At 51.0% G+C, this 22959-nt stretch overlaps 3 protein-coding genes across 3 annotated transcripts; 2 read left to right on the forward strand and 1 right to left on the reverse strand.

Moving 5' to 3' along the window:
• The first annotated feature begins 196 nt into the window (after positions 1-196).
• Positions 197-2720, forward strand: LOC136471096 (exocyst complex component EXO70A1-like). The gene has a single exon (XM_066468831.1). The coding sequence runs from the start codon at positions 332-334 to the stop codon at positions 2330-2332; it is 2001 nt and encodes a 666-aa protein (XP_066324928.1). The 5' UTR covers positions 197-331; the 3' UTR covers positions 2333-2720.
• A 6030-nt stretch (positions 2721-8750) lies between these two features.
• On the forward strand, positions 8751-9698 carry LOC136471097 (cell number regulator 11-like). The gene is made up of 4 exons (XM_066468832.1): positions 8751-8805; positions 8897-8968; positions 9093-9302; positions 9471-9698. The coding sequence occupies exons 1-4, from the start codon at positions 8751-8753 to the stop codon at positions 9548-9550; spliced, it is 417 nt and encodes a 138-aa protein (XP_066324929.1). The 3' UTR covers positions 9551-9698.
• Positions 9699-11440: 1742 nt separating this feature from the next.
• Positions 11441-14993, reverse strand: LOC136475690 (eukaryotic translation initiation factor 5-like). Its single transcript, XM_066473281.1, has 2 exons — positions 14838-14993; positions 11441-13354 (listed from the first exon to the last, which is right to left on the reverse strand). The coding sequence occupies exon 2, from the start codon at positions 13052-13054 to the stop codon at positions 11705-11707; it is 1350 nt and encodes a 449-aa protein (XP_066329378.1). The 5' UTR covers positions 13055-13354; positions 14838-14993; the 3' UTR covers positions 11441-11704.
• Positions 14994-22959: the final 7966 nt, after the last annotated feature.

Genomic DNA, 22959 nt, shown 5'->3' on the forward strand with positions numbered 1-22959 from the left:
CCAAACAACCAGAAAATGGGTCGAACCCATTCGGGTTGGCTCCAGCACTCCAACCAAACAGACGGTTCCTTCCCCTCTTCGATTCGATCCACCCATTCCTTCCCAACCAAACCCCCTCAAACCTCCGTTCAAAAAAAAAAATCATCTTTCTCTCAGTCTCAGTCTCTCTCCTCCCTTTGGGTCGCCACTCGCCAGCAATCCACACGAAAGCGAGAAGCCGATTCCAGCAAGAGGAGAGGAGAGAGAGAGAGAGGGGAGGGAGGGCCCCAGAGGGAGGCTCCAGGGGCCCTGCATTGCGTCGGGTTCGGGCGCCGTCGATTGGGCCGCCGGGATGGATCACGGCGGCGGCGAGGGCCGCGTCGTGGCGGCGCGGCGCACGCTGCGTGCCGGCGTGGACAAGTCGCGGGCGCTGGGACACGCGCTGGCCCGCGCGGGGCCACGCCTGGAGGAGATCCAGGCGGCGCTGCCGGCGCTGGAGGCCGCGGTGCGCCCGATCCGCGCGCCGCAAGCCGAGCTCGCCGCCGCCGGGCCCCACATCGACCGCGCCGTGGGCCCCGCCGCCGCCGTGCTCAAGGTGTTTGACGCCGTGCACGGCCTCGAGCCGCCGCTGCTGGCGCCCGGCACGGCCGGGGACCTGCCGGGGTACCTCGCCGTCCTGGCGCAGCTCGAGGAGGCGCACAGGTTCCTCGCCGACAACTGCGGGCTCGCCGCGCAGTGGCTTGCCGACATTGTCGAGTACCTCGGCGACCGCGACCTCGCCGACCCGCGCTTCCTCGCCGACCTCGGGGTCACGCTCGACGAGCTCAGGACACCCCCCGCCGGCGACCTCGACGGCGGGCTCCTGGCCGCCGCCCTCGGTATCCTCGAGGCCGAGTTCCGCCGCCTCCTCGCCGACCACTCCGCGCCGCTCGCGATGCCGCAGCCCGGCGCCGCCGCTGGCTCGGCCGCGCCGTCCCGCGTGCCTGCCGCCGCCGTCCACAAGCTCACCCTAATTCTCGATCGCCTCGTGGCCAACGGCAGGCAAGACCGCTGCGTGGCCGCTTATATCGATGCGCGCGGGGGTGTGGTCAGTGCCAGTCTTCGTGCTCTCGGCCTCGACTACCTGCGCGACCCGTCTCAGGACGCGCAGGCATTGGGACCTGCTCTTGAGTTGTGGGGCCGGCATTTAGAGTTTGTGGTGCGCCGTCTCCTCGAGTCGGAGCGGCAGCTCTGTGCCAAGGTGTTTGGGCAGCATAAGGATGCCGCGTCCGCGTGCTTTGCAGAGGTGGCGGCACAAGCCAGGGTTCTTGAATTCTTGAGGTTTGGCCGTGCGGTTGCTGATGCCAAGAAGGATCCCATCAAGCTCCAGCGTCTGCTAGAGGTGTTTGATTCTTTGAATAAGCTGAGGCTGGACTTCAATAGGTTGTTCGGTGGCAAAGCGTGCGCAGAGATTCAGAGCCAGACAAGGGACCTTGTCAAGTTGTTGATAGACGGCGCTGTCGAGATCTTTGAGGAATTGATTGTGCAGGTGGAGCTGCAGCGGCACGTGCCTCCCCCAGTTGATGGGGGCGTGCCGCGCTTAGTTACCTTTGTCGTCGAGTACTGCAACCGACTGCTTGGTGAGCAATACAGGCCTGTGCTTGGGCAGGTGCTAACTATCCATCGCAGCTGGCGCAAAGAGGTGTTCAATGACAGGATGCTTGTTGACGCGGTGCTAAACATTGTCAAGGCCCTTGAAGCTAACTTTGATGTTTGGTCCAAGGCATATGACAATGCTACGCTGTCGTATCTCTTCACGATGAATACCCATTGGCATTTCTTTAGGCATCTAAAGGCTACTAAGCTAGGAGAGGTATTGGGTGATGTGTGGCTGAGAGAGCACGAACAGTACAAGGAATACTATTTGTCAATGTTCATCAGGGAGAGCTGGGGAGCACTTTCACCGCTACTGAACCGGGAGGGATTAATATTGTTCTCCAAGGGCCGGGCCACGGCAAGGGACCTGGTGAAGCAACGCCTCAAAACATTCAATTCGAGCTTTGATGAGATGCATTGCAGGCAATCGTCGTGGGTTATACCAGACAAGGATTTGCGGGAGAGGACATGTAATCTTGTGGTGCAGACTATTGTTCCTACCTACCGGAGCTACATGCAGAACTATGGGCCACTTGTGGAGCAAGAGGGAAATGCCAGCAAGTATGTAAGGTACACTGTCGATGGTTTGGAGAAGATGCTCAGTGCCCTCTACGTGCCCCGGCCCAGGAGGGCTGGGAGCTTCCAGATCAAGCACTCGAGTGGCAATATTGCCAGTGCAATGACCGGGTTGCATCGGAGTGCTTCTGCAGTGAAATAGTCTCCGTTGAAGAACCCAAAGATTGGATCAATATGATGCAATAACCGGTATGTGGCAAATGATTCATTTGACCCAGTCGGCATAGAGTCCCGCACTGGATAGGTGACCCATGGTCGGAGCAGTGGTGTCATATGAACATAAGTTACTCTTTAGTTAGCATGGAGAATAGAGGGTGGTGATCATTTCTGCAGCTCCTATTTGAGATGTTACATCCTCCTGAGCTATCTTCTCTTCTTTTGTACTTCTGTTAGTGACCCTGGCACCATATCATTCATTTGGAGATATCTAATCAGCTGTGTAGCTATGTAAAATTGGTTGTATTTTAGGTGACCTGTGGGCATTCCCTTTCCATGTACCAAAAATTGAGCTCAATATATGCAATGGATTATATGGGAAAAAACTAGACCCTGGATTTTTCAGTGAGGATTTGCTATTTGTTTGGTAAACTAGAGCAGATATATACCCCCAATATAATTGCATTACATTTACACAATGTACAGCATGATCATAACCAACGCTGTTGCATTTCTTCTTTTTTCTCATCAGTTCACAGTATGGCAGTCCCTGGATCTGTCAGTGAGGATGTGCTATTTGTTTGGTAAACTGGAACAGATATATACCCCAATATACAATTGCACTACTACATGTAAACAAAGAATAGTTTGATCATAACAAACTTGTTTGCATATATTTTTATCCCCCCTTCAGTTCACAATATGGTTAGAAAAAAATGATTACAGAACAGGTAACTCTTGTATGATCCCTTTTGTTTAGACCCAAAACTGACTTGTTCCCATCCCCGTCAGTTCAAGGCTGTTAGGCTGAGACCAGCCGTAAGTGGAGCTGGCATCCGATCTATTGAGTACTTGATCTGGAACAGTTTTTCTTCATACAGGATGCAATTTAGTTCAGTGAGTCATTGGCTAATGATGTTTATCTTGTAAGACATAATATGCTGCTGATCTCTCTCTCTCTTGCTGCAGCAGAGTTGGCATTTGGTCAGCTCGGCTGTCCAATCTCTACTGTTGTAGCAGTATGGCAATAGGCCACCTCTAGTACATTAGTTGGTAGCTATTACATCAGCCATGTCTTGGTAGTGGGCTGATCTAAGCTTTGTATTGCTAGTACTAGGAGTAGTTGGTGTACCTTAGGAGTAGGTAGTTGGTGTAGTCACCAACAACTATATACCTGGTAGAGATACTAACATATATATATATACTAACACTTATTATATAAGGGCAGTTCAGTTTGCCACATCCAGTGTGTGTGAGCTGTTCTCAATATTTTCTTCTACCTCTAACCATAGTGAGTGAGTGTGCTGGTAAGCTTACTGCTTACCTGTGCAGGGCAACCGAGTGACCAACAAGTGGTATCGGAGCCGTACAAGCGCCATCGCCGGACTAACCGCTGGCGATGACGGACGGTTTGGAGATGGGCGATAGCAGCGGCGTTGCTGTGGCTGCTCAGCCACGACAGGAGGTCGCCGTGCGCACGGTGCAGGAGGTCAGCGGCACCAGTTGGCCGACGCTGACTCGCACCAACTATGGCGAGTGGGCAGTGACCATGAAGGTCAAGCTCAGAGCCCGACGGCTCTGTAATGCCCTCGCTGCTGTGCCAGCGAAGTACAGGGAGCCGTTGGGGGCGAAGAACTCTGTTAAGGAGGCGTGGAAGGCCATTGCAGCGATGTGCGTCGGCTCCGACCGCGCAAAGAAGGCGACGGCCCAGCTGCTGAAGTAGGAGTACGCCAACCTCAAGTTCAAGGATGGTGAGTCGGTGGATGATTTCTCCCTCCGCTTGCAGTCGCTCATCAGCAAGCTCAGGAGCCACGGCGTCACCATCGATGAAAAAGAGACAGTCTCCAAGTACCTCCACTCCGTGCTGGTGAAGTACATCTAGATCGTTCCCTCCATAGAGACGATGCTGGACTTGTCCACCCTTACCATTAAGGATGTGACAGGCCGTCTGCGGGTGGTGGACGAGCACATGGAGCAGGCCACAGCAACGACGGACAGTGGCAAGTTGCTGCTAACAGAGGAGGAGTGAGCTGCCCGGATGAAGGAGAAGAAGTCCGGGGAAGCCTCCTCCAGCCGTGGTGGCTATGGCAAGCGCCGCGGCAAGGCTTCTTCGGAGAAGAAGAAGAAGAAGAAGGTTGACCCCAACGCCTGCCGGCGCTGCGGGAAGATGGGCCATTGGGCAAAGGAGTGCCCAAATCGTAAGCAGGAGAAGAAGGCTGAGGCTCATTTAGCGCAGGCTGATGAGGATGATGAGGCCACTCTCCTGATGGCGACGTTCTGTGCACTGCACGACATTGAGGCCTAAGGAGAAGGGACAGGTAATGGCGGTGGAAGAGCACGGCAAGGCTCTGAAGGCTGTCAACCTCGACGAACCGCGCGCCCAAGTCCACCTCGGACGTGTGGGTGATGAGCAGGAGCAGCGGTGGTACCTGGACTCCGATGCCAGCAACCACATGACGGGCTCCAAGGCAGCCTTCTCCGACCTCAACTGCAACATGACCGGCACGGTGAAGTTCGGTGACGGCTCAAGGGTGGTCTCGCGTGACGTCGTATTCGACGAGAAGGCGGCCTGGTACTGGGAGGGTCCGGGCACAGGGGAAGCTGGCAGCTTGAGCAGCATCTTCGTCGTCGAACACTTAGTCATTCACGGTGGTGGAGACGCTGGAGAAGATGTGTCGACCACCCCAGGAGTGGTGCCGAGCAGTCCAGCAGCAATGCCGACCAGAGGGGGTGCCGAGCACTTCAGCAGCAGTGCCGAGCGCTCCAGCAGTGGAGCCGACCACTCCAGGAGTGGTGCCGACCGCTCCAGCAGTGGATCCGACCACTCCGGCAGTGGTGCCGAGCGCTCCAGCAGCGATGACAACCACTCCGGTAGAACAGGGAGGCCATGGACCACCGATCGAGTTCACCTCTCCACCCACCGACATCGACGAGTACGTGGACGCTTTCCACGATGCGCGAGGAGGTCCGGTTCAGGCGGGTGGACAACATCGTCGGCGAAGGGGGAGCTCCTGGGTTGGCCAGTCATTTTCTCGATGACCCAGAGCTGCTCCTTGTTAGTGCTGAGCAGCCACCGACGTTTGCAGTGGCTGAACGTGACGACAATTGGCGTCGGGCGATGTTGGAAGAGACGAAGGCCATCGAGGACAATGGGACATGGGAGCTGGTGGATCCACCGGTGGGCTGCAGGCCGATACGGGTTGAAGTGGGTCTACAAGGTGAAGCGGGATGAGCGCGGTGCCACTGTCAAGTGCAAGGCTTGGCTCATCGCCCGCGGCTTCGTGCAGCGTGAGGGCATCGACTTCGAGGAAGTCTTTGCTCCGGTGGCGAGAATAGAGTCCGTTCGCTTGCTATTGGCCGTGGCAGCAGCGAAGGATTGGCGCGTCCACCACCTCGATGTCAAATCTGCGTTCCTCAACGGCGAGCTCGTGGAAACGGTCTTCGTCAAGCAAGCTCCGGGCTTCGCCGTCAAGGGCGCTGAGCACAAGGTGCTCAAGCTGCGCAAGGCGCTCTATGGGCTACGACAGGCCCCTCAGGCGTGGAACGCCAAGCTCGACGCCACCTTGGACGAGCTTGGGTTCACTCGCTACGCTACAGAGCACGCGTTGTACACGCTGCGACGGGGGATGAAGGAGCTCGTCGTCGGCGTGTATGTGGATGACTTGATAGTCACTAGAGCGCAGGCGGAGGACATTGACTGCTTCAAGCGCGAGATGGCTGCTCGTTTCAAAATGAGCGATCTCGGCGTGCTCTCCTACTATCTCGGTATTGAGGTGAGGCAGGGGAAGGAGCATATCACCCTAGGCCAGTGCGCCTATGCGGAGAAGCTGCTGGAGCGCAGCGGCATGGCGGAGTGCCAGCCGTGCGCAACTCCAATGGAGGAGCGGCTGAAGCTGTCCAAGCACAGCATGATGGCGAAGGTGGACACGACGCGCTATCGGAGCATCATCGGTGGGCTGCGCTACCTCACGCATACTCGGTCGGACATCACGTTCGCGGTCGGGTATGTCAGTCGCTTTATGGAGGATCCGCGCGTGGATCACTGGACGGCGGTGAAGAGACTGTTGCGCTACGTCAAGGGGACACTCGATCAAGTGATCATCTTCCCCAAGAGTGGCGGCAAGGGTGGGCTGTGGCTCACGGTCTTCAGTGAGGCAACCCCCAAGGCAAAGGAAGGTGAGCCATAGTTCATTGTTTTCAGCGACGTAGACATGGCGGGCGACATCGACGGGCGACGGAGCACCTCCAACGTGCTTGTCTTCCTTGGAGCGGCCCCCATTGCTTGGCAGTCGCTGAAGCAAAAGATCGTGGCGTTGTCAACGTGCGAGACAGAGTACGTCGCAGCAGCCACAGCGGCGTGCCAGGCTGTCTGGCTACGCCGGCTGCTGGGCGAGCTAACTGGCGAGGAAGCTCACCCGCCAACTCTGATGGTGGACAACCAGCCCGCTATCACCCTCGCCAAGAACCCTGTCCTCCACGACCGGAGCAAGCACATTGACATCAAGTTCCACTTCCTCCGGGACTGCATCGATGAAGGGCAGATCGTTATCGAGTTTGTCGAGACCGGTAGACAGCTCGCTGATATCCTCACCAAGTCACTCGGGCGCCTGCGGTTCATGGAGCTGAGAAAGATGATTGGCATAGATGAGGTCAAGGCATTGGGTTAGCAGCAGGATTAGGGAAAGAATTGTAAGACATAATCTGATACTGATCTCTCTCTCTCTCTCGTTGTAGTAGAGTTGGCATTTGGTCAGCTCGGCTGCTCAGTCTCTACTGCTGTAGCAGTATGGCAATAGGTCACCTCTAGTACATTAGTTGGTAGCTATTACATCAGCCATGTCTTGGTAATGGGCTGATCTAAGCTTTGTACTGCTAGTACTAGGAGTAGTTGGTGTACCTTAAGAGTAGGTAGTTAGTGTACTCACCAATAACTATGTATCTAGTAGAGGTATTAGCACTTGTATATATATCACACCTAAGGCAATGCAAAAGGACAGTTTAGTTTGCCACATCTAGAAGCAGAGCTTTCGGTCAGCGCTGGGCTTGTGCTCTGTGTGTGTGAGTTGTTCTCAATATCTTTTTCTACCTTTATCCATAGTGAGTGAGTGTGCTGGTAAGCTTACTGCTTGCCTATGCAGGACAGCCGAGGGACTAACATATCTTGTGCATTGACGCAGGATGAATTGAAGGAACCTGAAATCATGGACACTGCATTGTTGGGCATTCAGGAGTAATATTAGCATCTGAAATCTGTTTGGAGATTTTTGTTTGTTTATTCCCCCTTGCACTAAGATTTCCTTGGAGCAATCTGACAATGGGGCCTGAGCCGTTTTTGTCAAGTCTGAAAAGGGCTCAATGGGCCGCAGAAAGGGCCGGAAACAGACACATAATGGCAAATGCTTGAGCTTACAGCCGCTTTGATGTGGACTGTTAATTTCACATGGAATAGCCGGGGCACCCTTCTTGTTCAACGCCTGCAGTGCATAGATGAAGCTTCCTCCTGAGTAAAAATCCACCTCTAGTGTCGTTACCATCCCCGCAGATGATCCACCCTATTGTTAGGTTAAGTCAGCTATGTCAACCAATTATGTCATATAATTTGGAGTTCAGCTTAGTATCATTCTCCCCCATTTTAAATTGTTTGTGTTGAATTCGTGGGATATTGGAAGATTATCCTTGGGGAAATTTGGATTTAAGATTTTCCATGTGTGGGCTCATATCCTTAAGATCCATTATTCCTTTTTTCTGGATCTTTCCTTTGTTACATTAATGATTTGCACACACACACAGACTAGTGTTGCCAATGGGCCGTTTTTGGGATAAGTTAGACTCCGAGAAACTGCAACTGCCTGGCAAACTTTCCATCGAGTTCAGCACCAGCCACCAGGTACATTTCTCCTCTGTAGCATTTGATAACAGTCATAACACGGAAAAGCTTTTTTACCCTTCATTCAACCGGTCCGATAGATGAAAGCTGTAGCAAGGAGGAATGGAAGTTACCGACAAACTGGAAGCTCCAAGTTGTTGCCAGGACCAGGACACTGGATGAGCATAGGGATTTCAGAAGGGACGGTTGAAACCAGAACATGCCAGTTGGCGCGGTGTCTGGCGGATCAATTGAAGGCCAGAAGCCCACAAACGTGCAAACACAAAACAACACAGGCTAGGGAAAGCCAAACAAAAAGAAAAACAAGTCTTTTTTCTGAGATAGGTTGCTCTAGCGATTGACTTTGTAATGTGTCCATAGACCCTAGTGATATCGCATTGTTAGTGCTATATAACCTCAAGAGGATCAAAGGTAGCATTGCTTGAAACACACAGAGGTAGGCCAGACCTCTTCACCATCTTTTTCAAACCACAGTCTACCCAAGCAACTGACCACACTTGCTAAAACAACTCACAGCATGACGGGGGAGTGGTCAGTCGGGCTTTGCGACTGCTTTGGAGATTTCCACACCTGTATGCAAACCTAGCTAGCTTCTCTGTTCTTCCCGTGCTTCTTGCAAACACCTCATCCATGTTTCAGTTCTTTCTTTCCCAATGTTTGCAGGTTGCTTGACTTTCTGGTGCCCCTGTGTCACATTTGGCCGCATTGCTGAGATCGTGGATAGAGGCTCCACATGTAGGTGTTCTACCCTCATCTTCTTCTTTCATTCTTTTCGATGAAAAAGTTTATCTTCATCTTTCTGGTGGATGCATGCACAAAGCCATCAGTCTCCCTGGCTCACTATCCCGCTTGTTTGCAGCATGCTGCATGAATGGCACACTGTATTATCTGCTTTCAACAATAGGTTGCCAATGGCTGTATGGTTGTACCAAGCGCTCCTCAATGCGCGCGCAATACAACTTGCAAGAATCCCCTTGCTTGGACTGCTGCGTCCACTTATGGTGTGGCCCCTGCGCGCTTGGCCAGGAGTACAAGGAGCTGGAGAAACGCGGCTTCAACATGGCCAAAGGTATCCCTCTCCCTCCTGCTGGAATAAAACATAGGGGAGAACTTTAGAACGCAGGAATTTCATAAGAATTGGTCCATTTTCAAAGGGAAAACGTAGAAAACAGTAAATGTTTGCGAATACACACCCTGATGGTTGAATCACAGTATTTATCTGTTATTCCTTTTGCAGGATGGGAAGGTAGCAACAAGGTGGTGGGGTGTTTTCAAGGGATGACGACACCACCAAGAAAGCAATCCATGTGCTTCTAGGATAGCATAGCTCCAGGCTCCAGCGTTTGCTGGCCATGCCCATGATGATTGGCACTTCCTTCTCATCTCCCGTGTTTCCGTGTTCCTGTGAGTTACGTTCCTGCATAAAACATTGTTTGTACACGACTACACGTACGACATCGACTGTCCAACTGCTTAATTTTGTTCAGCTATGAATTCGGATACATGCTACCTGCTCAAGAACCAACAATTGAACACTAGACCTAGTATGATGCACAATGAAATGCTGCACAAGCTGAATATGCAATACGATCAAGATTGCGGGATCGCTTGATGTAACAGTTGGAGACAGGAATAGTAGATATAAAGGAAAATCAAGTGGCAGCCTAAGGGTCTTCCAGTAGTTCAGTTCAGACTTCAGCTGCAAGCCCATCAAAATGAATGATGGCATACTTGCAAAACACCACCTTAAAAGGTGGCAACTACAAAATAGCGCAATTCAATCAATTAGGTAGACGAAGTTTACTTTCAGCTAACGAACTATATCACCGAAGTCCGATTTTGGTCATCAAACTTAACCGCATATCTTTGGCCATCAAACTATTAGAACCAAGCGACTTTGGCCCTTAATTAGATTCAAGGTGATTTTTTCCTGCATATGTATTTTTTAAAAAGTAACAATAATATGATGAAATCACTAAAGTTCATAAGTAAAACTGTTTTGAGAAACCCTTACTAGAGTTGAGCACACCAAAAGTAGAACCCTCAAACAAAAGTAGGGGCCTGATTTGAAAATCGTGGAGTTAGTCTAACCAAATAAAAGTCACTTGGACAAGATCATATCAAATCTATACTTACAGCGCTCTTCTCATAACTGTACCATTCCAGCCTCGGTCCTATTTGGAATTTGGATGCAAAGTATGTTTTGAATTTTAGAAAATACCATGGCTTTATAGTGCTATGAAGTGTTTAGATGCCACAAATTTATAGTTTTGAAATACGGAAACAAAAACAGAACAGTTTTTTTTTTCAAAAAATGCACCATGACAAAACTAACGAGTCGGCGATAACATTACCATGACCGAACTATTGGTATGTATGCTCCGAAACTGTAAAGTATTGTCAATCCCTTCATTTAATTGAGTAGTAATTCAGTTATAACACCGAATTTGTGTGCTCCAAAAACTGGAGTAAACATCTCCAGAAATTAAAAGAGAGTTGCTGAATGATTACATACGATACGACACACTAAGGAAATGCATTTCATTGCAAAAATCTTGTGTAAAGGAGGTTCCAAAACCAAGAACAGAGTTGACAGGTATTCCTCCAGCCAGTAGAGCTTATAGAGAGGCCCAAAGTGAAAGCGTTGATCCGGGGAGGCCATCATACATCAAAGCTTCATCTCAGAAAATGATGTTACTCGATTTAAGACATTGTCATATAGCAGTAATAGTGAGTTGAGCACAGATGCTATGCGTGGGCAAAATTGCTGAATTTGAAATGCTACTCTTTCACAGTTCAATGCAAAAGTATAAAATATCTTTTCGTTTTCCTGTCAAGATAAATGCTACAGTACTAAGGGAGCCGACATAACAAAAACGCCCAGGTAAATGCTACAAAGGGAGCCAACATAACAAAAACGAGAAGAATGCGTTCCTCTCCATTCTCTTACTGTTACCAAACTACTACCTTCAAAACATCTCCTCGAATGGCTGCGGGCACGAATGGAATTTACACTCCAGAACAAAAAAATTCCAGAGCGCAATAGGCAAAAATGGGCAGTTAAGGCTTCTTCTATAGGCTCAGATCAAAAAGATCGCCACGAGACCTCAGTATACTTGGCCTTACCTGCTAAGGATTTCATAATCCTCACCGCTTAAAATACAGAACCAACAATGCAATAAGAAAATGCAACATCCCGAAAGGATATAAAAACAACCCAAGCAAATATTATATAGTAGCAATCCACAGGAACATAATAATCCTTGTCCAACACAGACACCAAACTGACGACACCATACGCAGCCAACCACATAGGGTATGCTGCACCACACGACAATTAACAGTTTGATGACAATTAGACATCAACACTACGCGAACACTGACACACGATCACACTAGACAAGCAAAGGACTTAATTGAAATATATAATATTAAGTGCAGCATGAGCAGCAGTAGAGCAGCGCCGCCTCTTCACTCATCGTCCTCTTCCTCAGACTCGGCACTCTGGAGCCACTCAACAAAGGGCTTGGCGTTCTTGACAACCTGGGAGTCCTTTCCAGCTGCAACAGCAGCATTGTACCAGTCCACGATGGTTTCCTCCTCCAGGATATCTCCGTCATACAGGGCTTTCAGGACAACAGGGACCTCCTTCAGCACCTCAGGGTTGCACTTGCCACCAAAAGCCTCAATGGCCTGAACCAGCAGGGTCTGGGCAGCCTCATCTGGCACAGCAACTGCAAGGTACTTCTTGCTCTTCACAACCTCCTTCGCGAATCCCTTGCCCACACCATCAAAGAGAGCCTCGAAGAGAGCATTCATCACGTCCTGGGGAGGAAGGGTTGAGGAGGCCAGCATAGCCTTGAGCTGGGTAGGTGTGGGAGCACTTCCCAGGCTAGCCTTGATGTCTCCAACCAGTTCTTCATAGGGACTAGGCTTAGTAACAGCAGGTTTTTCAACAGGGATTTCTTTTGCTGAACCATTAGCATGGGTTGCCTGTTTCTTCTTCCTTTCAGTCTCCTCAGTGGACAACATCACCATTTCAGCAGTTGCTGCACTCAGCTGCTCCTGCATGCGCTGCTTCGCAGCCTCGATAGAAGTGTCAGTCTGCCACTGAACATCATCATCATCCTCTTCCTCATCTGCAACTGCATGGTCACCATCACGGCTGCGAGTTGGAGAGGTTGAGTGGTCCTCATCAGAGCCAGCAGCAGTAGCCTTCTTCTTCGAACCCTTGGCAGTGGACTCCTTGGAAGATGCACCCTTCTTCTTTGCATCCTTCTTCAGTTTCTTCATCTCCTCATCAGCAGCCTCACCTTCCTTCAGTCGTTCCTTCTCAGCTCTCCTCATGGCCTTCTTGTCTTTTCCTCCCTTCTTCTGTTCTGGTGGGTTTTTCAGGATGAAGGTTGTGAGCTTGTCCCTCATGTCAACATCTGAGACAAACCCACAGGCTGCACATTTCAGTGATATCATCTGGGTCTTTGAGATGAGAATCTCAGTCTCAGGATTCCCACATCCATAACACTGGACATACTTCTTGATGAATACCTCAAGGAGACCAGCCAGCTTTGCAGTATCATGAGCCCCATTAACCAAGGAAATCCCTGTCTTCTCATCAAATTTGGACTGCGCACCAAGCTCACATCCAAAGTACTTGGTTGTGTAGGAAGCTGGCCTGGCAAGTGCTTTTGCTATGTCAACCATGTTCACAACATTTGTCTTGATACCATTACCACGACCTTCTATCTTGGTAATCATTCTGGGCATTTTGTACCTGTAGAAGGCATCATCCCTGTTTGAAGCACCAATGTTTTGCAGCGCCATCTTGGATAAAGATGTATTAAGTTGATGCTATCAGATGCGACAAAGTCCTGAATCGAGAATAGCTGCTGATCCTCTAAGAAAACCAAGCGGACTCTGAGCACCAGCAAATGACACCTCAGAACAAGGAAACCAGATGGGCTCTTGATGCATGCAGTGGAACGGAACCTTGTGCCTTTTCCTCGTCGCGCGAGAGTACTCTCCCAGCAATCCCAAATAAAGCAAAGATTGTTCAGACATAAAAGAAGCAGCAACTCCTAAGCCCTCCACTTTGTCAGACTGCAGCAGAACAGTTGCTGCTACCTGGTAAGCACAAACAGAGGATTGAATATCAGAAAGAGATCATATACAGCACCAATGTGGATGGGAACATCCAAGCTGAAAGTTCAATTGTAGACAACATATTACATCGTATGACAGAATAGCTAGTAATATGAACTGAGCGCAATCCAACCACGTATACTGATAGGCAACTAAACAAAATGATTACACCATCACCCAGAACAGAACTTTCATAAACCTACACAAATAACTTACAAACAAAGAGATCCCATCATTCATCGTATTATTGCATCAACTAAGAAAAGTGTATCTCCTGGATGAATGCACATTTAGTATGGTAGCTCACCAGTAAACAATAAACTAACAACAGCTGGGAAATAATTCCTAACCAAGAGTCCAAGTCATTGCATCCCATGTGCAGAAGGACATAGTGAGTACAGAAAACCACACCAGAATATGAACAAAACTAATATGTAGGCGATTATATTACCCTCAAGACTACAATTGGTTGGCAGAAGATACATCATCATTGCAAAATATAAGACAAGACAAGCTATCACAAATAATAAGCCCAAACAATAATAAACAACCAAATCCCTATCCAAACAGAGCTAGAACACACATATGCCCACCAACATAAACCACAACATAATCAGCAGCAGGCAAATCCAAGTGCATAAATATCTTAGGATCCCAAATACTGTCACCTATCCAAACAGAGCTAGAACACGTATACACAACAAATCTACACCCACAGTTGAAAAAATCATTAATCTGGCATAAACTGAAATCGAACACAACAGAGCATATTACATGAACTTTTAGGATCCCAATTAAAACCTATCCAAACAAACCCCCCCAATGCGAATATACAACAAATCTGTTGTACACGCACAGTTGAAAAAATCATTAATCCGGCATAAACCAAAATCTGACCACAACCTAGGCCTTGTTTAGTTCCTCCCCCAAAAGTTTACACCATATTCTATCAAATGTTTGGACGGAGTATTAAATATAGACTAAAAATAACTAATTACACAGATTGCGACTACTTTGCGAGATGAATCTTTTAAGCCTAATTAGTCCATGATTTGACAATAAAGTGCTACATTGCTAATGACGGATTAATTACGCTTAATAAATTCGTCTCGCGGTTTCCCGACGGATTCTGTAATTTGTTTTTTATTAGTATCCGACCACCCCATGGGACACCCGACACCCCAAAACTTTACACCCTGGTACTGAACAAGACCCTAATCTGGGTGGTTTGTGTTACCAAGCAAACCCTAATTAAAATCCTAGTTAGATACCTCACGGATACTCAAACCCTAGGTGATCTTATACCAAACAAACCCTGACTAAATCCGAGAAAAGGTTCCTTACGAATACATACTCAAACCCTAGCCTGGAAACACGCTGGATCCGAAACCTATGCAACCACACGCGACGCACCCAAACGGATCACAGCGACGCAGCCAAACGGATCAAGCTGATCGGGACGCACCTCGGGCGGGCGGAGATCTGGAGGGGACGACGATGCTGCGCCGGGTCGGATGCGATTGGGTCGAAACTCGACAGGTTGCGGGGAACGGCGGCGAAGCGATGGAGTGCGGGGGAGAGAAGGAGGCGGTCGGCTTTTATAGGAGGAGGGCAGGAGGGGTTGGGGGCAGACGCGCAGGGGGGCTAAAAGCACAGAGCTAAGCTAGGGCTGCCGTACCCGCCTCGCATTCTCTGATTTTTTTGTCAATTTATTTAATTATATTTTTTGCGGGTTTTTCTTTTCTTTTCTTTTTCGTGTGAGTTGGCCTCTCGTCCGCTTCCTAAACTGGTTTGCGCTGCGCCTCCCGGGTTTTATTTTATTTGTTTTATTTATTTATTTATTTTTCGCTGGTCCTCCTTGTGTTGGAGTGAGTTGTGCGACTGGTAGGAGGATTGCGTGAACTGGACTCCGCTTGCAGAAAAAACAATAAATGAATATGATCTTCGATAAAACATCTCTTTTGCAAAGACCGAGGTAACTCGTGACGGAGAGGACTAAGGCGGTAACGAATTAAAGAAATTTCACATAAATTCTCAGCGAATTCCAATATCTCTTTACGAGTGTCGATTTAGGCCTTTTTTGGCATGGCTCCGACGACTCCGGCTCCCGCCCCTCCGTACCTGTCGACCGTCCATGGGCCGACAGGGGGCTACTGTTCACATGAGCCGTTTTTCTCTCTCCTCCTTTCCTCTCTCACAGACAGAGACGGAGCCGGAGAAGCTCGTTTTTCAGGCTCCGCGGCTCCGGCTCCGCCTGGCACCTATCGGCCCATGGGCGGCCGACAGGTGCAGGAGCCGGAGCCACCGGAGCCCTGCCAACGAGCCCCTTACTGAGTAGAGAGCTCCAATGAATTAAGCCAAGATGGAGCCGTTGGACCCTCCCTGGAGGATCTCCCAACCCGAGCCCTCCACACCACCCCCGCTCAAAATTCTCTGAAATCCACCCAAGATGCAAGGCCAAAAGCTAAATCCACTTTAGATCCTACTCCTCCCCAACGAGATCTTCCATTCAAGGGGTCGTTTGCCTGTTCGGATGGCCAGGACAGCGTTGCAGCCACGTCGGAGGTGGAGGTGGAGGCGGCGACCTGTACGGAAGACGAGGCCGTCGGAGCCTCAGTCGTTGCTGTGCCCCCGCCCGCCGCAGCTGCAGTCGCCCACGAGCTGCAGCCTGCAGGGGAAGTGCAAGCCGGATCTACAGGTCCACCTGGTGGAGGTGCGTGTGGCCGCAGCAGACGCGGCCCGAGCCGGCATGGGCGGCGTGGGAGCCCATCCCCAGCCTGCCGTGAGGCCGCCGCCGCCCGCATTTGACCCATGCGGCTCCCCGTTCGCTGCCTCCCTGTCGACGCTGGAGTCAATTCCCGCTGTCGCGGTCACCCAACCGCACGCGGTTGTTGGTGCTGCCAAGACTGCTGCGCGCCGCCCCCACCGCCGCCCGTTGCGGCCTCGCGGTGCCCCCTAGAAGTTGTCTTCCTGGTGATGGGCCCTAGCGACGCGGCCAACCCCCAGCTACGCGTTGACGCCGACTGCCCACCGTCGGTGGATGGCATCAATCCGCCCCAGCCAACACGAGATCCAAGCCCCCAACAACCTAATCTATCGACCCGTGGGCGAGGTGAGGTCGCCCCGTCGCTTCCTGGGGAGGCCACGCCGACCAAGCCCAAATCCATCGTCGTGCCATCGCCCTTAGCCTCCTCAACCGTCAGCACCCTCCCGCCCGATCATAGCCCTCCACTCAGCTAGGGCAATCCCCAGAACCTGGCTGTCGCCTCGCCTACACCGGTGTCTGCCACGAGTGGAAGGATGGAGGACGAGACAATGGTCGTCGTTGAGGATGTCCTGGAAGGCGTCGATGAGGAGGAAGATGATGATGACAAGGACGGCGACGAGGAAGCCACTGAAGCTACACGGGCGTCCACACCGCCATCCACCTCGCCAGCGACGACAGCTCGCTCGGGTAGGTCCTCGTCGTCCGCCCTGCCCCCACATGCCGCCCCCTTCTTCCCCGCCATCGGTCGGCTGGCAGGAGTAAGTTCTGGCATTGGGAGGAAGACCCCTGCGCGGGCAACTCCGACGACGAACTCGCTTCTTTTGCCACGTGCTTGTTGTATCTGGACGTCGCTCGCAAGGCTGTCTGGACCATGCCTCCATCGCCGGTGGGCGCTCCAAACACGGCGCAGGAAGCAGCCAACATGGAGGGAACCCATCCTAGGCCTGTAAGGGGGAAGCGGCGCCATCGACGCAGGACCTATACGCCCAGTGGCCGTGGGTCTCCACCACTGAATGTCGCGCGAATGCCCACGCTGCATCGCCTTGGTTCGCAGCCGGCGGCGAGAGTCCCGGTGCACCAGCGTCTCGGCCCGCGGCGTTGGGCGTCCATGCCTAACACGTCCTGGCAGCCCCATCGAGGGCCCAACATTGACGTCGATGGTTTCCTGACTATCGTGAGTCGTCGTCGCTGGCACTACCCGAGGAAAACAACACCTAAACCCCACCACCCCGTCCCACTAGAGCTTGCAAGCGTGGTCATTCATCGGCGTGCAAGCGTGGTTGTTCGTCGGCATGCAAGCGAGGCCCTTCGCCAGCGTGCAAGCCTTCGTCCTTGGAGGCGCATTGCCCTAGCTGGGGTGCCAAGGCGCGTCGCCATGCTGGTCCATGGTGACCTAGCTTCGTCGGGAGGTTGTGACGCGCCAGGCCAGGCGCAAACATCGTTGTCGCCTCGTTGTGTTCAGTAGTCGACCACGTCGTCATTGTCGCCGTAGCAGCACCACAGCAGTAGCTGTCGCTATCACCACCTCTGGGTGACGCTGATAGCCGTCCCAAGATCGAGGTCTTCGTCGTCCCAAAGAACACGGAGCTCGCCGCGTCTGAAGCGAACTTCTCCTTTGTTCTTGTCGCGCTCGTTGGTGGGAATCAACCAGCTATCTCGCCAGCCGATTTTTGGGCGCACCTTGCCTCGAATTACGAGGTGTCGGAGGACGCAACCAACGTCTGTGCCTGGCTTGGGGCAACTTTGCACGAGAGCATCAGTTGGACGGCTGCCCTAGCTCGTCGTGCGAGGTAGTTGGTCTTGAGGCTGAGGCGAACTTGGTGCTGTGGAGCCGACCGAGGCAACTACCACCCGTAATCGACTCGACGCTGGACCCAATGTTGGTTGAAGTGGCAATCCAAGTTCCACCCCCAAACCATCGCTTCGATTCAGAAATAGGCCATGGGGATGTGAACACCAAAGTGGTCGATGATCCTAGCGATGTTCAGGCGCTCTTGACTTCGCCAGAAAGGAGATGCTGGGCGCGCCAAGGGACTCCTCGAGCGATGACGACGCAGGTCGACCAGCATCGCCGGGGCCTATACCCCCTACGCTTCATGAAACGCTAGAGGCGTGGCTTTGCCTTCCGTTACAGACGCCCCTCATCCGTGGGCCGCCTAGGCTGCATAGGCCCAAGACGTCAATCTCCGTTCTATCACTGCGGCGTAGTGAACGCCTTGCTGCGAAGCTACGCGAGGTGGACTCCACCAATCACGCTCAGTGCATACTCATGCAGAAGCTGAGAGTCGTAGCAAGCTCGCCCAACGTCGACTCTGAGACGGTGTGCAAGTACAAATCAACCTTCTAGGCGCCGTTATCGGCCTCCAAGCAGGAGGCACTTTAGTTTTTTTCGGTGGGGAATTTGACCCGATGGCCATGAACTTGGATTTGGTCGGGATGGACGAGGTTTGAGGTGTATCCTTGTCTTAGTCACAAAATAGTATCTTGTGTAGTCACAACCACGTGCGAGAAATATGAGAGGTGTGGGCTATGGGTTTCGGTAATCTTTAGATTACTATAACTTGACAGTTTTGTAACAAAACTTTCTACTCCTGTTTAATGAAAACGTGTTTAGGCACGATCTCGAAAAAAGTGTCAATTTATTAGTGTCAGTTTAGGCCTCTCTTTTTTTCTGTTCTCTATGTTTCTCCGGTAAAAATGAATTGGTTGGAAAAATTACTAATACTTACCGTAGTAACTTTCAAGTGTCATGCAACTTGCACTTGGGCTTAACCTTGCAACAAAATCTAAAGCCACAAATACAAGAACACATTAAATGTAAGAAGGGGCATTTTTCAAGTAAGCATGCATTAGGCACGCTTGCGCTAACATCTAAGGGCACGTACAACGGCCGTGCTGGCCGTCGTCTCCGAATGCTAATCTTGCAATATCCCCCTCCATTCGCTACAGTAAATGAGGAGAGAGAGCCAAGCCGTCGCGTCGTGAGACGACGGCGAGCGCTCGTGCTCCCAGACGGACTCGACGGCTGGCTTCGCGTTGTACGGAGCCGTCGTCTTGAACCGACGCCGCGCGGATCTTGCTGTGCGTGCGAGGTGAAAGAATCGCGCCAAAAATCGAAGCCGTCTTCTCTGTCCCTTCGTCCTCACCGACGGCGCACGGAGGTCGAGCAGCGAGCAGGCGGCGCCGGCAGCGGGGCAAGGGCAGGGCGAAACAACCGGTCGTGCCGGTGGTCATGGCCGCCTCGCCGGAGAACGACGGAGGAGGGAAGAAGAGGCGGCGGCGGCGGCAGCCGAAGCGCGTCTGCGACTCGGCGACCGAGGAGAAGTACGAGGCCGTGAAGCTGAAGCAGAGTGGATTCCGGCATCATGGGAGCCGCCGGAAGAGCACCCCGCGGCGAGCTGCCGAGGCAGGAGTGGAGTGCAAGTGAGGTCTCGGTTTAGATTGGCTGGCCGTGCGGCTATGAGAGTCATGGCGGATTGCGTTTTCGATTTCTTTTTTCTTTTTTTTGGTCCTGCTTCCTGCTGCATTGATCAAGCTTCCAGGAGCATGAGCATGAGCATGCTATATGAGATGTTTGTGAGAATGCGAATGGTAAGTTGCTGATTTGGCATGAGCATGCTATTTGATTTATGAAATATATTTATTACATTATATATATAATACATGATTTATTTTGAATGATTTGTTTTGCATCAATTAGCAACACAATGGTACATAGAAATGATATTCATGATTGATCATGGTTGCATGCCCAGCATTAAACGGTTTGTAGACAGCTAAACAGACAGCAACTGTCTATGGGTTGTATGAGCTGTCTGTTTAGCTGTCTGTATTGTAAATTCCAAGAACATACAGACAGCAGCTGTCTCTCTGTTGTACATGCCCTAAAGGCCTTGCATTATTAAGTTAAGCAATATTTACGTGACTACTTTGACCTTTTATCATTTTGGTTGGATACAAGTTAAACTTCCAAAGCACGCCGTTTTACGCCAATTTAATTTATAGAAACAAAGGGCACGGATTCTACACAAGTCATCTAACTCCCATTCAAAACGCCATGAAAATGCACTCTTCCGCGATTTTGTTGTGTTCGCCCCTCTTCCTTGACACTCCTCCCTTTTGGCAAAATAACAAATTTCATTTTACAAAAGCTTTGTCCATTAAAGAATTATTTCTTGAAAAAGGATTTTGTTCAAAAGTTACTAAAAATAGTGTGGAGTTTTTGCAAAAACAAGAAAAATATTCAGTAGAAAGTTTTCACAAACAAAATTTTAAAAACTATTTTTAAAAATCTTTTTCTTAAAACTCATAAATCATTTGGAAAATCATGAGATTTCAAAAAGAACCTAAGGTATACTATGACATTAAAAAGTGTCGGTGTTTCGAGTCACCACCGATATGTAAATTTCTAATATTACGCGTCTGGCTCGGATGATGTGCTTAGAGGACACGAGGTTTATATTAGTTCGGGCAGAATATCCCTACGTCCAGTTCGTTCCTGTTGCTCGTGTTACTAGCACCAAAAGTTTGTAGTAGAGGTTATAAACGGACAAAAGAGGGACATGTCCCAAGTCTCTGATGAAAGGAGTGCACGGGTGCTGCTTAGCTGTGTGATCGGTTCGGGGTTCGATGGGTTTGTTCGGACCTGGCTTGAATCGATCTGATCGGTAATCAGATGCCCTTCATAGGACGCCTTGCTTTTCCTTTTATAGGCCAAGGGAAAGTATGTGTTACAGCGGAGGAAAAGAGAAGAATGAGTGGGAGCCGAAGTCCTTCAGGATCGCCGGGTCCTTCTTCTCCTTCATGCAGGTCTCGCCGACCTTGTAGATGTCAACTGGGGCAGCTCCACGTCATGGCCCTGTCCGTCACTAGCACCATGCGCAGGCGTCATCTACCGGTCATGGCGCTCCACTCCGTCCTGGTGGACGTCATGGTGAACTAACGCGTCTATCAGTGTTTGTACGAGGGTTAGGCAGAACAGTACCGGTATGCTCGATGCTATTCTTGATGTGAATCCTTAGGTATGGACCGTCATGGCTGCGGGTTACATCGAGGCATGCCAGTCTTTTCTCTGGTGTCAAAGTTTTGATCCAGGCCCATATGCCTAGACCTGGAGTGGTTGACGGCGGTATGGAACCCCATCGGGCGAGACAGAGCCTGCACCCATGGGGTTGGGGGAGGCAGAGCCTGCCCCTAGAGGTAGAGCGAGGTGGGGCCCTGTAAGGTCGAGATGGCGGACTAGAGGGGGGTGAATAGTCTTTCCTAAAATTAATCGCGTCGGCTAACCGAAACAAGTGTGGAATTAAAACGATCGGTCTAGCCAAAACTACACCCCTCTATCTATGTTCTCTAGCACCTTTCAAAGATACTAATTAAGCAACAAAGGTGCCGGGCTAGCTAGAGCTCACCTAACCAATTCTAGGAGCAAGGTCACATAAACCTATGCCACTAGTACTTTAAGCAACAAGAGAGCTCCTACACATGCTAGTAAGCAAAAGCACAAAGCCACCTAATGCTCACTAGCAATGCTCTATAACAAGGCAACCAATGCCAAATTAGAGAGCGCAAATACTTAGCTACACAAACTAAGCAAAGTGACTAACAAGGTTACACAAACCTAATTAGCCACGCAAGAGAGCTACTTCTATGCTACACAAGCAATAAGGTAACTAGTAAGCTACACAAGCTAACTAGTTACAAGAGCAACTACACAAGCACAATGTATATGAAAGTAATTACAAGCTTGTGTAATGAGGATGCAAACCAATGGGAAGAACAAGGTTGACACAGTGATTTTTCTCCCGAGGTTTATATGCTTGCCAACACGCTAGTCCCCGTTGTGTCGACCGCTCACTTGGTGGTTCGGCGGCTAATTGGCATCACCCGCTAAGCCCGCACGTCGGGTACCGCAAGAACCTACCCCGAGAGTGAGTGTAGCTCAATGACATGCTTTACTAAAGTTGCTCTTCACGAATCCCGCGGGGCGAGCACAATGCCCCTCACAAAGCACTTCTCCGGAGCGCCGCACAAGCTTCTTGCGGGCTTTGACGGAGACCACCACCAAGCCGTCTAGGAGGTGGCAACCTCCAAGTGTAACAAGCACCACCGGCTTGCAACTCGATCACCTAGTGCCACTCGATGCAACCTCGTGATGCAATCGCACTAGAATCGCTCACTCACACAATCGGATGATCACTATCAAGTATATGTGAGATGGAGGGCTCCCAAGCACTACCACATAAGCCACCAAGGCTCTAGTGTGCTCAGCTATCGGCCTAAGGCCGACCATGGTTTCTATTTATAACCCCATGAACAAATAGAGCCGTTACCCCTTCACTGGGCAAAAGTCGGGATGACCGGACGCTCCGGTCCTACTGACCGGATGCAGCACCGGACGCACCGGTCATGAATACCGAACGCGTCCGGTAGCTACCTGACCACCACGTGTCCCACCGTTGCCACCAATGGCTCTCTGATATGTCCGACTGGACGCACTGTTCGAAATGACCGGACGCAGAGCCGCTGCGTCCGGTCTAGTCTAGTAAGCCTCCAGGGCCGATCGGACGTGACAGTTAGAAACTGACCGGACGCTAAGCCTCAGTGTCCGGTCGAGCACAGTAAGCACCCACGAACGACCGGATGCGTCCGGTCACTCCGGACTGGACACGGCCAGCGTCCGATCAACTGTCTCACCGAACACCGATTTTGCTGATTCACACCGAACACGTCCGGTGTGTCGACCAAATGCGTCCGGTCGCTGAGTTCATCGTTAATACCGGACGCGTCCGGTAGCTATACCGGATGCGTCCGGTCACTCTGT

The sequence above is a fragment of the Miscanthus floridulus genome, chromosome 8 (assembly GCF_019320115.1).
Source record: "Miscanthus floridulus cultivar M001 chromosome 8, ASM1932011v1, whole genome shotgun sequence".
Lineage (NCBI taxonomy): Eukaryota > Viridiplantae > Streptophyta > Magnoliopsida > Poales > Poaceae > Miscanthus > Miscanthus floridulus.